The 15,935-nt window shown below is 41.1% G+C and overlaps 3 protein-coding genes across 3 annotated transcripts; 2 read left to right on the top strand and 1 right to left on the bottom strand.

Annotated features, from left to right (window-relative positions):
* The first annotated feature begins 3,051 nt into the window (after positions 1-3,051).
* On the top strand, positions 3,052-4,016 carry LOC138609260 (apolipoprotein A-I-like). The gene is made up of 3 exons (XM_069681896.1): positions 3,052-3,085; positions 3,194-3,344; positions 3,437-4,016. Exons 1-3 carry the CDS (start codon positions 3,052-3,054, stop codon positions 4,014-4,016), a joined length of 765 nt encoding a protein of 254 aa, XP_069537997.1.
* Positions 4,017-6,702: 2,686 nt separating this feature from the next.
* Positions 6,703-7,662, top strand: LOC138609249 (apolipoprotein A-I-like). Its single transcript, XM_069681881.1, has 3 exons — positions 6,703-6,736; positions 6,845-6,995; positions 7,083-7,662. The coding sequence occupies exons 1-3, from the start codon at positions 6,703-6,705 to the stop codon at positions 7,660-7,662; spliced, it is 765 nt and encodes a 254-aa protein (XP_069537982.1).
* A 1,839-nt stretch (positions 7,663-9,501) lies between these two features.
* Positions 9,502-14,448, bottom strand: tomm40l (translocase of outer mitochondrial membrane 40 homolog, like). The gene is made up of 10 exons (XM_069681426.1): positions 14,414-14,448; positions 13,162-13,376; positions 12,930-12,997; positions 12,680-12,772; positions 12,484-12,585; positions 12,234-12,339; positions 11,955-12,077; positions 11,775-11,851; positions 11,428-11,530; positions 9,502-10,195 (listed from the first exon to the last, which is right to left on the bottom strand). Exons 2-10 carry the CDS (start codon positions 13,373-13,375, stop codon positions 10,056-10,058), a joined length of 1,026 nt encoding a protein of 341 aa, XP_069537527.1. The 5' UTR covers position 13,376; positions 14,414-14,448; the 3' UTR covers positions 9,502-10,055.
* Positions 14,449-15,935: the final 1,487 nt, after the last annotated feature.

Raw genomic sequence — 15,935 nt, 5'->3', positions numbered from 1 at the left:
ATATTCAATGTCCTTAAACTAAATTTTAATATTTGTGACAGTCTTTAAGTATTTCATCTAGCTTTATTGTTTGTTTAAAACGTCAAATCACCATAAAACTTGACATGGATGTTGGCCCTGTTGTTGTAGACAGGAGCCATAAACTTGGTTACGACACAATACCTTGAAAATAACATTGCAAAATACCAAATGTAACTTGAAAAAGAGCCATGCTAGCAGCTTTGTTTGGCTGTACTTGAGCTACATGCTACTGTTAGCATGCTAGTATGTTCAGAATGCCAACGTTAACATGCTTACATTTAGCATAAAAGCCATGTTCACCACCTTATAGTATGTTAGCACAGGATTATGTGAATGTGTTTTTTCAGTTACCAAAGTATTTTGGTAGTAGTTTGACGTAATGATGACGCTAGCTAAAAAGCCAGCATTAGCGAGGGCTTAAAACCACACATTTTGCCCTCCTGTTAGCGCTAGAGATTCAGTCAGAGGATCAAACTCAGTAGTCAGTTCATCCCTTGGAATCTATAAATAAATGTCTGATCAACATTTTAATTAAATCCATTGATAAGTTGTTGGGATATTTCAGTTTGTGCCAAAGGGGTGAACCAACTGACATTAGCATCCTTGGAGCTGCTAGCTTAATTAAAACTGCTAGCACGGCTGAAAACAAAAAGTAATAGCATACAAGTTAACAAAATAAGATTATAATTCAATTTTCTACAAACTACAAGCCTAATACTTCAACAGTCATGAAGAATTGCTGCCATTCAGATATAAATAGTGAACTGAACTTAACAGAAGGTTAAAAACACACTTTGAAGGACTCAACACGTACAGTACGTCTAGGCCACAAATATTAATACTCACTAACTGTTGTGCGTATTCAATTCAAATGATTGAAAAGCACTCAGAAGACATGACTTTAGATTACTGAGTTGTGACAGAAACTTCATCACTTCATCGGTTACAGATAAGATGATGACGTTTCACTCTGCTGTAACATACAGTAGGCTACAAATCATTGTTTCTGCTGATTACGTCATTCTACCTTTAGAAGCTCAATTAACTTAAACGCTCTCAGCTTTTAAGATAAACTACAGTTGGCAGATGTTTATAGGTCAGTGAGGTGTGAGGAGGACTTTGGTCCAGTCGTTCCATCAGACCTGCAGATTATCCTTACTGAGGAATGTGATGTCGAATCTCTCACTGATAAGACTGAGGAGCTAAAGTCTTCTTCTCAGGACAGACTTACTGATAAACACCTCGCTGCTGTGACGCACATTAGGACCTTGAGGACACTTGGATGCACTTAAGTTGTCTTAATATTAAAAACAATGTGGCTAATCAATACTGCCTTACTCACGTCTTTTGAGTGAAGAGTGAATAGATATCCACTTAGTTAGAGGGAGTTAGGCTGTTCAGACCCTCCTCTACAGCACCCTGTCTACCTTAGGCCTCCTGGTTTCTTTTGCTCCTTAAATAAATTACTACTCTGAAACTTTCTAAATAAATAATAACTTGAGAAAATCAAGACTGTAATTCCAGTAAACATTGTAACAGTGACGCTGTAATGTTCTCACAGCTAACAGTGGCGTTTGTAAGGGGCATGGGCGAAAATAAAAAAGGGGCTCCACCTTAAAGTTCAAATCCTGGTTTTAAAAAACTACAACACCATACCATACAGAACTTTGAACGCACTTTAGTTACAGTTTTGCCTTTTCATTACCGATTAATCTGCAAATCTTATTTTCATGATGAATCATTTTGTCGATAACATGTCATAAATGCTCATCACCATTTCCCAGAGTCCATTTGACGTCTTCACATTGGTTCTTGTCTCCAACCAACAGTTCACAGCCGAAAGAGGAATCACTGACTATTATAACTCACAGAGAAAAACAGCAAATCATTCAATGTAAAACGCTGGAACCAGCAAATGTTTGACACCTAAAGATATGCTGGAACAATTAAACAATAATCAAAATAGTTGGCAATACATTTTCTCTCGATTGACTGATCATTGCAGCTCTGGTTGGAACTTTAGCGTACAAGTCCAGTGCACTCTAACATCTACCTAACAACATAAGAAAATGTATTAATAAAGTCATAAAGTCATCACAAATACAGAGCTACAACGAGCTAATGTTTAGTTTTATTTAAAGCTACACAGATCAATATTTATTTTAACAAAAGTGTAGTTTTTGTAGCACCTTTAAGCTCACAACTTAACTATTCTGGTTCAGTCTCAGCGCTCTCATCAACCTTCATTTAAGCTCCAAAAGCTAGCTGTATGCTACATGTCCACCATTAAATGATAAACAAAGTTAGCGACAAGCTAGAGAAAAACAGTTTAGCATCAGCTGCTAAAAAGCCTGTAAATGACTCAAGGAGTTGGTGGAGACCAAAAACAGACTAAAAGAGAGAACACTGACTCCAATAAGTTGTGTGGGTAGAAACAGAACTCCAGTGGGATGCTGAAATCACTCCATTACTGCTGGATGTGTTTGCTAACATGTTTATCATGCTTGCTTTATAGGTGATCACTCATTGCTCTCACTGTCCCCAAGATGCTCAAACATCTTTGAATGTAGAGTATATTAATGTCCTACTTTCAGAATAAACTTACTACAATACTACTTTAAATAACTTCCTTTGCTCAGTAGTCAGTAGCCTTCTCTTCGTGTACCAGCTGCATTAGATGTCGTTTCAGAGGTATAAACCATTACTTAACACATTCAGATAGCAGGAAATATGCATCAGAAGATGAAACTCAGCAGTGACACATAAATTACGACATGGAGTGACAAAGAATCTGTCCAGCAGGGCACACAGAGAGGGACTTTACCCTTCAATATGGCTATAAAACCTGTGAGCCGCCGTCTGAACGGCACAAGTCATCAGACACAGACTGAAGAAGAGACGAGCTGCCTCTGCAAGGTAAGACGTTTTAATATCACTGTTCATATTTTGCATTAACAAAGTTAAAGACTCTTTAACAAAATGTTTTCTGACTGACGTTATTCTCCTCATCCAACAGAGTCAAATTCAATCATGAAGGTACTTGTGCTTCTCGCTCTTTTCTCTGGTGAGTTTTCCTTCATTAAAAGCAGCATACACGAAATATAAACAACTGGACATTAAATGTTTGTGTTCCACCAAACCTCTGTATTAAATCTGCTGTTTTTATTCTCAGTTTGCAATGCCAACATCCTGTGGCATGAGCAGCCCAAGACCAACCTGGACTTGGTGAAAGATGCTTTCTGGGACTACGTTGCAAAGGCGACCATGACCGCCGAGGACTCCCTGAAGCAGATCAGAGAGTCTGAGCTGGGACAGGAAGTGAAGTAAGAGTCAATTTGATGAAGAAGAGTTTCAGAATAAGAAATATATTATGTGTTTCAAGTTAATAACAGTTTTTTTCTTCTGTGTCTGTTAGTACCAGGATCTCTCAGAGCGCTGACACAGTCAACCAGTACGTCGTTGCCCTGCGTACTCAGGTGACTCCTCTGACCCAGAACTTCATGACCCAGTTCACCCAGGAGTCCGAGCAGCTGAAGGCCCGTCTGGAGAAGGACCTGACCACTGTGAGCGACACCCTGCTGCCCTTCGCCCAGGAGATGGTGGCTCGCTTCCAGGTGCAGGTGGAGGAGCTGAAGAAGGAGGCCGCCCCCTACGCCGAGTCCATGGACCCCGAGTCCCTGAAGACCGTCCTGCTGCAGAAGAGCCAGGAGCTGAAGGTGCAGCTGGCCGACAGCGTGAGCCAGATGCAGGCCCAGATGGTCCCCTACACCGAGGACATGAAGGAGAAGATTGGGCAGAGCCTGGATGAGTCTCAGAAGAGCATGATGCTCCTTGTCCAGAGCTTCGAGACCCAGCTTGCCCAGAAGACCCAGGAGGTCCAGCAGAGCCTGACTCCAATGGGAGAGGAGCTGAAGGCCAAGCTGGACGCCAGCGCTCAGGACATGCAGGCTCAGCTGACCGCTCTGTGGGAGTCCTTCACCAAGAACACCCAGTAAATAGACTGCTCCATCAGCCTCGTCACAACCACATATTTATTGCAAATGTATCCAATGTCTATTTTATTAAATAAAAACTGAAGAAGCAAGTTCAGTCTGTTGGTGTCTTAATATGTGTGTTTTTAAACGGTGACAAAAATCTGCACTAAAATCCAACACGAACACAGAAACAAACACAGCTGTGGCTTTAAGTCAAAAAGAGGAAATCACTTACGTTAGGTGACAACCGTGTGGCGAAGAAGCCTTTGGGCAAAATCTCACAGCTAATCTAAGAATTTAATTTCACACCACCAACAACAGAAACAGAACATGTTGAAAGTCTGTGTCCACCTTTTGACAATAATCCAACTGTTACTGTTACTTCAGCATTTAAACATCAGGAGGGGAATAAGTCTCCGTCCTGCATGTGAGCTACAAACAAAACAATAATTAAAATATACATACATTCCTCCATATCCAACTGAAATCACAGCATGACTCTAATCATTTATCATAAGAATAAAATACTCTATTAAAAGTCATGCTGGGATAATTCATAGTAGCTGATAGTAGCCCGATCAGCCATAAAATTATGACCACCTGTTTAATATTCTGTAGGTCCCCTGTAGGCCACCAAAACAGCCCTGACCCGTCGACGCGTGGACTCTGAAGGTCAACATTAACTTTGAGGACATTTTGACTTCTAACAGGAGGAACAGCGCAGGTGTTCATAATAACTTCAACAACGGTTCTGTTCTATTCAGGTGTCTGAGAAAGCCATGACAGGCTGTCAAGCACGCACACAACCAGGACCATGAAAATGAAGCAGCTAAATGGAATACAGCCATCATTAATGTTACTAAAAACACCTGCGCTTTATACTGTGATATGCTAAAAGGTCTTCTGTGAAAAAGACCAGGTGCCATTGTGACGAGATAATAAATGTTATTCACTTCACCTGTCAGTGATCGTAATGTTATTGCTGATCGGTGTTTCTATCGTCTATTTACTGCAGCTTTTATATATATGATCCAACATCTCCTGTGAGGATCAATCCTTTAAAATGAAACAGTTTTTACTTCACACTTTCTGGGTCTGTAATTTTGTTCTATTGTCTCATGCGAATAAAAAAAAGGCAACAAAAAAAGAAAACTTGATATGAAATTCTTGTGAACTCCACCAGAGCCGAGATCGACTTCAGAACAAACCAAACACATGCAGGTTTTTTTTGTAAGAAATGGCATTTATCAGTCTTCAAGAGGTATATACAGGTCATATATATACTTTTCCATATGTATGCAACATAAAAAAGGCAACAAAACAAGTGATGGGTTGTGAGCGTGACATGCAGTACAGTACAGTCCTTTCAGGTAAACTTGTCTCTTATCAATAAATCACCTTTAAACAAGCAAATGACGACGGTTGCATCCACTGCACGCTGAGACTTTACAGTAAAAAAACAGGAGAATAAAAATAGAAAGAGGAGCGGCAGGCACAGCCGCAGTTCAGAGCCCAAAGAGGAATCACTGACTATTATAACTCACAAAGAAAAGCAGCAAATCATTCAATTTAAGACGCTGGAACCAGCAAATGTTTGACACTTAACCTCGAAAAAATGCTGGAACAATTAAACAATAATCAAAATAGTTGGCAATACATTTTCTCTCGATTGACTGATCGTTGCAGCTCTGGTTTGAACTTTAGCGTACAGGTCCAGTGCACTCTAACATCTACCTAACAACATAAGAAAATGTATTAATAAAGTCATAAAGTCATCCCTAATATATTCTATACTGAACAGAGACTTATGTTTAGTTTTTTTAGAGCTATATTTTTATTTTAATTATAGTATAAAAACAGTATTTTTAGAGTTTTTTTAGCACCTTTAAGCTCACAACTTAACTGTTCTGGTTCAGTCTCAGCGCTCTCATCAACCCTCATTTAAGCTCCAAAAGCTAGCTGTATGCTACATGTCCACCATCAAATGATAAACAAAGTTAGCGACAAGCTAGAGAAAAACAGTTTAGCATTAGCTACTAAAAAGCCTGTAAATGACTCAAGGAGTTGGTGGAGACCAAAAACAGACTAAAAGAGAGAATACTGACTCCAGTTAGTTGTGTGGGTAGAAACAGAACTCCAGTGGGATGCTGAAATCACTCCATTACTGCTGGATGTGTTTGCTAACATGTTTACCATGCTTACTTTATTCTCACTGTCCCCAAGATGCTCAAAAATCTTTGAATGTAGAGTATATTAATGTCATACTTTCAGAATAAACTTACTACAATACTACTTTAAATAACTTCCTTTGCTCAGTAGTCGGTAGCCTTCTCTGCATGTACCAGCTGCATTAGGTGTCGTTTCAGAGGTATAAACCATTACTTAACACATTCAGATAGCAGGAAATATGCATCAGAAGATGAAACTCAGCAATGACACATAAATTACGACGTGGAGTGACAAAGAATCTGTCCAGCAGGGCACACAGAGAGGGACTTTACCCTTCAATATGGCTATAAAACCTGTGAGCCGCCGTCTGAACGGCACAAGTCATCAGACACAGACTGAAGAAGAGACGAGCTGCCTCTGCAAGGTAAGACGTTTTAATATCACTGTTCATATTTTGCATTACCGACGTTAAAGACTCTTTAAAAAAATGTTTTCTGACTGACGTTATTCTCCTCATCCAACAGAGTCAAATTCAGTCATGAAGGTACTTGTGCTTCTCGCTCTTTTCTCTGGTGAGTTTTCCTTCATTAAAAGCAGCATACACGAAATATAAACAACTTGACATTAAATGTTTGTGTTCCACCAAACCTCTGTATTAAATCTGCTGTTTTTATTCTCAGTTTGCAATGCCAACATCTTGTGGCATGAGCAGCCCAAGACCAACCTGGACTTGGTGAAAGATGCTTTCTGGGACTACGTTGCAAAGGCGACCATGACCGCCGAGGACTCCCTGAAGCAGATCAGAGAGTCTGAGCTGGGACAGGAAGTGAAGTAAGAGTCTATGTGATGATGAAGAGTTTCAGAATTAGAAATATATTATGTGTTTCAAGTTATTAACTGTTTCTTTCTTACTGTTAGTTCCAGGATCTCTCAGAGCGCTGACACAGTCAACCAGTACGTCGTTGCCCTGCGTACTCAGGTGACTCCTCTGACCCAGAACTTCATGACCCAGTTCACCCAGGAGTCCGAGCAGCTGAAGGCCCGTCTGGAGAAGGACCTGACCACCGTCAGCGACACCCTGCTGCCCTTCGCCCAGGAGATGGTGGCTCGCTTCCAGGTGCAGGTGGAGGAGCTGAAGAAGGAGGCCGCCCCCTACGCCGAGTCCATGGACCCCGAGTCCCTGAAGACCGTCCTGCTGCAGAAGAGCCAGGAGCTGAAGGTGCAGCTGGCTGACAGCGTGAGCCAGATGCAGGCCCAGATGGTCCCCTACACCGAGGACATGAAGGAGAAGATTGGGCAGAGCCTGGATGAGTCTCAGAAGAGCATGATGCTCCTTGTCCAGAGCTTCGAGACCCAGCTTGCCCAGAAGACCCAGGAGGTCCAGCAGAGCCTGACTCCAATGGGAGAGGAGCTGAAGGCCAAGCTGGACGCCAGCGCTCAGGACATGCAGGCTCAGCTGACCGCTCTGTGGGAGTCCTTCACCAAGAACACCCAGTAAATAGACTGCTCCATCAGCCTCGTCACAACCACATATTTATTGCAAATGTATCCAATGTCTATTTTATTTAATAAAAACTGAAGAAGCAAGTTCAGTCTGTTGGTGTCTTAATGTGTGTTTTTAAACGGAGACAGAAATCTGCACTAAAATCCAACACGAGCACAGAAACAAACACAGCTGTGGCTTTAAATCAAAAAGAGGAAATCACTTACGGTAGGTGACAACCGTGTGGCGAAGAAGCCTTTGGGCAAAATCTCACAGCTAATCTAAGGATTTAATTTCACACCACCAACAACAGAAACAGAACATGTTGAAAGTCTGTGTCCTTTTGACAATAATCCAACTGTTACTGTTACTTCAGCATTTAAACATCAGGAGGGGAATAAGTCTCCGTCCTGCATGTGAGCTACAAACAAAACAATAATAAAAATATACATACATTCCTCCATATCCAACTGAAATCACAGCATGACTCTAATCATTTATCATAAGAATAACATACTCTATTAAAAGTCATGCTGGGATAATTCATAGTAGCTGATAGTAGCCCGATCAGCCATAAAATTATGACCACCTGTCTAATATTCTGTAGGTCCCCTCGTCGACGCGTGGACTCTGAGGGTCAACATTAACTTTGAGGACATTTTGACTTCTGACAGGAGGAAAAGCGCAGGTGTTCATAATAACTTTAACAAAGGTTCTGTTCTATTCAGGTGTCGGAGAAAGCCACGACAGGCTGTCAAGCACGCACACAACCAGGACCATGAAATTGAAGCAGCTAAATGGAATACAGCCATCATTAATGTTACTAAAAACACCTGCGCTTTATACTGTGATACGCTCAAAGGCCAATAAGTTCACTTGTTGCCTAAGGTAACCCACACACTGCCAGGTGCCATTGTGATGAGATAATAAATGTTATTCACTTCACCTGTCAGTGATCGTAATGTTATTGCTGATCGGTGTTTCTATCGTCTATTTACTTCGGCTTTCATATATATTGTCATGAGTTATTCTTCTAGCAATGTTGTTGACTTGTATTTCAGGGTTTAGATATTATTTCTTGTGTTACCTTGTCACTTCGTCTCCCTGTCATGAGTTCTCATTGTTTAGTTTTGTGTTTAGTGTATTCCATGTTCCGGTCACAATTTATTTCACTTGTGTCTTTTTGATTAGATCATTTCCTGTTTTACTTTGTCACCTTGTCTCTCGTGTTGGTCCACTTCCTGCCTTTGTGTTTCCCGCTCGGTTGATTGTGTGCCCTGCCCTGATTGTTTTCACCTGCCCCTTGATTGTCTCACCTGTGTCTGATTAGCCTCACCTACTAAGTGTATTTAGTCTTTGTGCTCCCCTGTCTTGTGGCCTGTTCATTGTCGTCCTTCTCTGGAGTTTAGTCTGTGTCCCTGACCTGCTCTTGGTTCCTTGTGTTTTTTCCCTGGATATTCTTCATGCTTCCCCTGACCCCTCGTGTCCCTTGGATTACCTGTTCCTGGTTTTGTTGTAAGTTTTTTTGCTTTGTCTTTTGATTTTCCTTTTTTTTGTCTTTTGTTTATTAAACCTAAGTATCTAAGTCTGCATCTGGGTCCTCACCTTTTTTGGTTTTCCCGCACACCCTGACATATATGATCCAACATCTCCTGTGAGGATCAATCCTTTAAAATGAAACTGTTTTTACTTCACACTTTCTTGGTCTGTAATTTTGTTCTATTGTCTCCATGCGCAAAAAAAAAGGCAATAAAAAAAGAAAACTTACGATGAAATTCATGTGAACTCCACCAGAGCCGAGATCGACTTCAGAACAAACCAAACACATGCAGGTTTTTTTGTAAGAAATGGCATTTATCAGTCTTCAAGAGGTATATACAGGTCATATATATACTGTTCCATATGTATGCAACATAAAAAAGGCAACAAAACAAGTGATGGGTTGTGAGCGTGACATGCAGTACAGTACAGTCCTTTCAGGTAAAGTTGTCTCTTATTAATAAATCACCTTTAAACAAGCAAATGACGACGGTTGCATCCACTGCACGCTGAGACTTTACAGTAAAAAAACAGGAGAATAAAAATAGAAAGAGGAGCGGCAGGCACTGAACAGCTCTGTGATCTGTCATGTCTCTTAAAGTCTGTTAGTCAACAAAATCCTGACCAATCACATTATTTGACTCTTATCAAACAGGCGGTTCATCTTTTACGATTAATTGCATTACATTTACATTATTACCTTCTAATCAGCACGTTTGATGAAACCAATAACATGGACATTGAAAATGGCCGAAAGGAGCAACAGATGGAGGTGATGGGACACACAGTAGTGTAACATGGCAAAGTCTCCTCGTCCGTAGTGAGTCTGTCCGCTCCGTGATGGGTCGATAACCCGCCGCTCAGTCCGTCTAACCGATAGTGACGCCGAAGCCGCACTGGAACTTGTTCTTGCGATGGTTGAGGAAGGTGCAGAGGACCAGAGAGAGCGGCAGAGGCAGCAACTTCTTTTCTAACGTCGCACCGACGACCCAATTACTGTCTACTGAACCTGAAAGAGGAGCAGGACACAGAACGTTACACCAAATAAAAAGAGAAGACATTTTAGTAAACATTGAAATATCTTGGCATCTGGTTGGATCAGAAACTCACATTCAAATTTCACACACTTGCGGCTTGAGGCCGTCTTTTTATCTCCTCTGGATTATGGTGACGTTGTCTATAGCAGGGGTGGCCAACCCTGCTCCTGGAGGGCTACCTTCCTGCATGTTTTAGGTTTCTCCGCACTCTAACACACCTGATTTGAATGATCTGCTCGTTATCAACCAACTGAAGCGTCTCAGGGGATTGGTAACGAGCGAAACATTCGAATCAGGTGTGTTAGAGTGCGGAGAAACCTAAAACATGCAGGAGGGTAGCTCTCCAGGAGCAGGGTTGGCCACCCCTGGTCAATAGGAACACCTCTGCCTTCACTCTCGCAACCCTTGACAGCATTTATCACTCCGCCCTCAGATTCATTACTGGTGACAGTTACTCCACTCATCTTTGCATTTTTAGTGAAAAGGTCCGTTGGGCACCTCTAACAGTAATTTATTTATAAAGCCTTAATTGGCACCATGGCACCATATATCACCTCCTTATTTAACCACTTATAGCTTCTCTTTTGCATTCACATGGAACACTTTCAATACCTTAAAACTTCACACGTCTGTACCCAAGTCAATTTACAACTATGATTACAAAGTACTCTGCCTTTGTATGCAACTGTTTTTAATTGTGTTGTTGCCATTCTTTCTGTTTGTACATATTTGTATTGTTTTGTTGTACTCTCGACATCAGTGAAAATGAGAGCATGCCCTCAATGATTCCTCGTGCTTTAAATAAAGGCTGGATGAATGAATGAATGAATGACGTGATACAGACATGAAAATATCTGCACACATGTAACTCCCTGTTTAACAAATGTTAAAAAATGCGTTCTCTATAAAAGAATAGAAATATAAAAGTCTTACATTTAAAACCTGTTTAAATGTATTATTTGCACGACTTTTAACAGGCAAAGCAGAAGTACACTTGTGACTCTAAAATCAATTTGGGTAATTTTATGCCTGAACGCAGAAACACAATCAGGAAAAACACATTTTACCCACTCTAAACTTCTAACACTGGCATTTAAATCTATCAGCTTCACAATTTAACGAGTGATAACCCGTTTGATGTTCCTTTTTATTCGTCACAAAAATCTTAGCTGGTAAATAAGTCTATAACAGCTCCATGTTGTACCTTTAAAGAGTAAATTGGCTTTAGGCACATCTAGCTGGTAGCCGAACGACACGCTGGTGTCCTGCATGCGGGTGCTCGCCTCAAACTCCACACCGAGCTGCAACTGTTGGAGACATGCAGACAGTTAGATCCTGATGAATACACCAAGGAAATAATTTTTATTCAACTTATTTCATCTAATTATCAAAGAGCCTTCTCCTCTTCTGCTACACAGGACAGGAAGTATATTAAGACATATTTCAAAAGGCAGCAAGTTAACGCTGTCTGAATAATCAGTCATGGGCTCTTCCAGCTAAATGACAAACAAAAGCCACAAATAGTTGACAAACAGGAAAAGTAAAAGTTACCTGATCGTTTGCTTTGTGATAGTATGAAGCGTGAGCGCCTGCTGAGCCGAGTGTCAGTGTGCCGATGTAGTTACTTCCTGTAGAGAGGGAGGTCAATACCATATTGGTTTCATAAAAAAAATGGATAGGTAGGTAGATCTGTCAATCTGGACAGCATGCTTTCAACAACTTGAATCTCACCTGTGTATCTGCCTACTAAAGACATGACTGTGCCTTCCTCTCCCGGTCTACGATGATAAACCAGCTCCCCTCCCAGAGCCAGAGACGGTGTTATGGACTGGAGGTAGTGTGTTACTACGATACCTGAAAGGAAGAAAACAGAGAGGAGATCAGGTCACGATTTGATTTACACTTTCAGAAAATAAAAAATATTTCAGGAGGGAAAGTATTTTGAATCTTTGGGTGACAAATTGGCAACATGTCTGGATCCTTTTTATACCAGACTGAGCGAGGACCTACCAGAGCCGACGAGGACGTCTGGGTTTCCGAGTGTGATTGTCGCAGTAAAATCTTCTCCCCTGATCTCAGCATCACCTTGCCAGTTCACAAACTTTTGCTGTTGTGTCTGAGAATGTGAAAGATTTTGACAATGTTAAATAAGAACAGAATCCAAAATGCTAAGAAGAGGGTAACAATAATACAAAAAGCCATGGTAGTATCGAAGTCAAGTAAAAAGGTCCAAACGGTGAGGATAATGTTGGAGCTGTACCTGGAAGGCCAGTTTGGATCGTATTCTGTTGGAGATCTGGTGGATGATCTGGGCGTTTAGGCTGCCACTGTTGTCCATGTCTCCCACCATGACTGGAAAAAACTAAACATACAGAGGCGAGCATTTGTATCACAGTTCATTTATAAAGAAAAAAAAACACACAGATGAGATTCACAGTGACTCTAGTGCAGCATACCTCTGCTGGACCTGTCTGCTTTGTTCCAACATACGTCGCACCAAACCGGTAGGTGGAATCTCCCATGGTGCTCAGCAGCACAGTATGATTCACCTGAGAGAGATTTTGACATTGACACAATTGAAAATGTAGTTTGAGACATAAAGCTTGTAAGATGTAGAAAGACTAACTTTATTTTCAGTTAGTCAAAGGGCATGTGTACTGGGGAAAAAACCGATGTGATTTGAATGTGAAGAGGAATTTAACTGACCTGGAAGTGGTTGCTAAGGCCCTTGTTGACAACTAGCCTGACACCTTCCATCTGCATTGGGAAAACCTCTGAGAAGAAAAACACATGCCGACACTTCACAATTTAGCTCATTCTGTGGAGGCATGTGATCTACAATAAGGTACATTTCGCCAATCTTTATACATTATACATTTTAGTGTTGAATCAGAAGCAAGGCTGACTTCTTAAACCTTTGTCAGTTATTTCTGTTTACCTTTGCACTTCCGATGACACTCATCAAACGCCCCCGGGTTAGGCAAAGTGTTTTCAGCCTCCTGCTGCTGTCCGGAGGCTGCCTCAGATGGGGGTAAAACTGCAGATACTGGAGGCATGCCAAAGCCTGGCGGCACCGTCAACCCCGGAGCAACACCAGCGCCGGGGGCTGGGGGCGGAGGGTTAGGGGAGCTGGCAGCCAAAACACTGCCCATTCTGGATGAATCAAGAGAGAGGGGGAAAGTGACTGACGGGGTTGAACCAGAGAAAGAAAAGTCAGCAGTTGGAGTGAGAGTGTATTTGCAGGAGCATCAACACAGCAGATTACAATAAAGCAACATATTTAGAGCTGTTAAGATGTTATATGGTGGCTGCCAGACTTTACATAAACATTAAATAAAGATTTTAAAGGTCAGCGGTCACAGCTCGATGTGTGTGCATGTAGGGATGGGAGTGAGTAACCTGACAACTCAAAACAGTTAACTGACGGCAGAATTAATGTCAGGGTTGAAAAATACAATGCAGCATTGATACCTCAGGCAGAATAGCATTCCAGAGATCCCTACATTTTAAAACACCAAGTCAGATATATATGAGCTTTCAGTAAAATTAGATGCTGAAAAAACACTATTTTAAAGCCAGAAACTGCTGATAACATTAGCACCCATGTCAAGAGAACAATGTCAACCCTAATGACATCACCAGGATAATTCTCTCAGAGTTTACACAGCTTCTTCCTGAGCACAATAAGACGTTTAATATTTGTGTCACATGCCAAAGGCTTGGTGATATTTCTCTAAGTGAGCAGACGGATCTTCATGTGAATAATAGGTGGAGTGCCCCTTTAACCTTTCACATAGATCATGCTCATTCAAATGAAGTTAGGAGATTAGCCGGTATTAAATACCAGCTAATTATAAGTAGCAATAACCTTATGTAATGGTAATAGGTAAGAGAATTGTGATAAGTAATTGTTTTCTTTATTAAACGTAGCTTTTGTTTTGAATGAAACCTACTACACCTGCAAGCCAAAATTTGGCTAAGCTAGCTTCTCAGCACCGTTAGTGCAGTGATGCTAGCTAGCTTTGTAACTAGCATCTGGCAGCCTTAAAACGAACAGCTGCGGCTGATAAAGAGGGGAAACAAAGACCACCTTGAGAGACAGCAACATACGAAAAAACAGCTAAAATGTTCATATGTTTCAGGTGAAACCTCTTGTTATATAAAACACACAGCTAACGTTGGCTACTCACGTTGTGATTTCCAGAGGACGATGCAGCCGGAAGTTGAATTTGGAAGCACCAAAGAAGAAGAGGTGAATGACGCCAAGGCCCGCCCTTGTTCTGAAGACACGTTATGATTGGATAAAGGACCATAACCCTCAGAAATTATTGGCCTGAACACCTGTCAATCAGTTCATATGCTTCAAGAAACGAGGGCGTGTTGTACTTTGGGGACGTAATATTTCTTCTAAAACCCCATTGGCTAGATGAAGTGATGTCACTTGAAAAGGGGCGGGGTGCTATAGTTTGAGGTTCCTGATTGGCGGAGACCATCGTCGTGGGACAGAACAGCGGGTATAGTGAAGTGTTACGATAAAATTCCTTCAAGGTCAAATGGCAGGCGGAGGAAGTGAAAAAGCTGTTGAAACAGTTAGTACCATTAATAGCTGACACACAACAGCTCCTAACTCATTTAGCAACAGTACCACGGCAGCAGCGCTCGAGAGCCACAAAGCCCTCCTGCTGTTTTCACTGTATAGCATAATGAAGGATTTTTAAAGTTGGTACCAAAGTCGAATCATAACCTCTCAGACTTTCAAAAATAACCCAACAATATGCTTTATGGCAGGACGATAGTATTTGGTTTACATTCTTAATGGATAACGCCCCATTTTCAAAGTACTATTTTGTCTCCTGGTTTCAGTCAGACATACTACAGTTAACACAGCAGACTTCACATGCCAGCTCTGTTGTATGCCAAGTGACCCAGATTGAACAGTAATCCTAGGATAGAATAATACTACTAGGTCCTAAGCTTTTCGCGTATTAATTATTTATTTGAGATAACATAATTATACTGAGAAGAATATGTTAAATATGTAAAGTTTTTGATACAGGGTCTCATCACAACAAAGGCCACAAACATGTATGAATCACGCAGTTTTAAGTTATGTTGTCCTAAGTTCCCCCAAGTGAAGTTTCATATATTAATTTAATCAAAAATGTAAAGGAAATTTCCCCCAGCTAACAAAAGAGCAAGTTTAATGGTTGTGTGTCAATACTTTAGTGGGGCTAATTCCTGAACAAATATAGTTTATTACCAAAAAACTGATTCACAGTAAACTTTAGGCTTTTGGGGACTGCTATTGTCAAACCAGCCTTGTGAATTTAGCTTGTCAGAAAAACCTGCACCGTCTAGTCCCTACATGGCTACCTATGCTCGGTCAGAGATGTCAGTCATGAGATAAATATGCTACAACAGGAAAGACATTTGCAATAGTCCTTTTAAGTTGGCTCGAATATTACCACACCTAGTTTTCTGAATCCTTTTCTGTTAAAGCTGTAATGTAGCTGCTGCGAGGACGAGGAAACCACATCAATGTTAAAAAAAAACAGAGCACACCAGGCAGTGTAAATTTAGGTTCAATTTATTGAATTGTATAACCCCTGCATGTATTTCCAAGTCACAACAGTAGAGGACAGAGTGATTAACACAAGGTACCTTGGGTCTTTTCGATGTACTTTGTAATGAATGAAAAAAACAAAAGGCATT

The sequence above is a fragment of the Semicossyphus pulcher genome, unplaced genomic scaffold, assembly GCF_022749685.1.
Source record: "Semicossyphus pulcher isolate SPU_LCO1_2020_fin unplaced genomic scaffold, fSemPul1.0.p SCAF_5, whole genome shotgun sequence".
NCBI lineage: Eukaryota > Metazoa > Chordata > Actinopteri > Labriformes > Labridae > Semicossyphus > Semicossyphus pulcher.
Note: the sequence above shows the minus strand (reverse complement) of the source record. Positions and strands in the feature narration are given on the sequence as shown.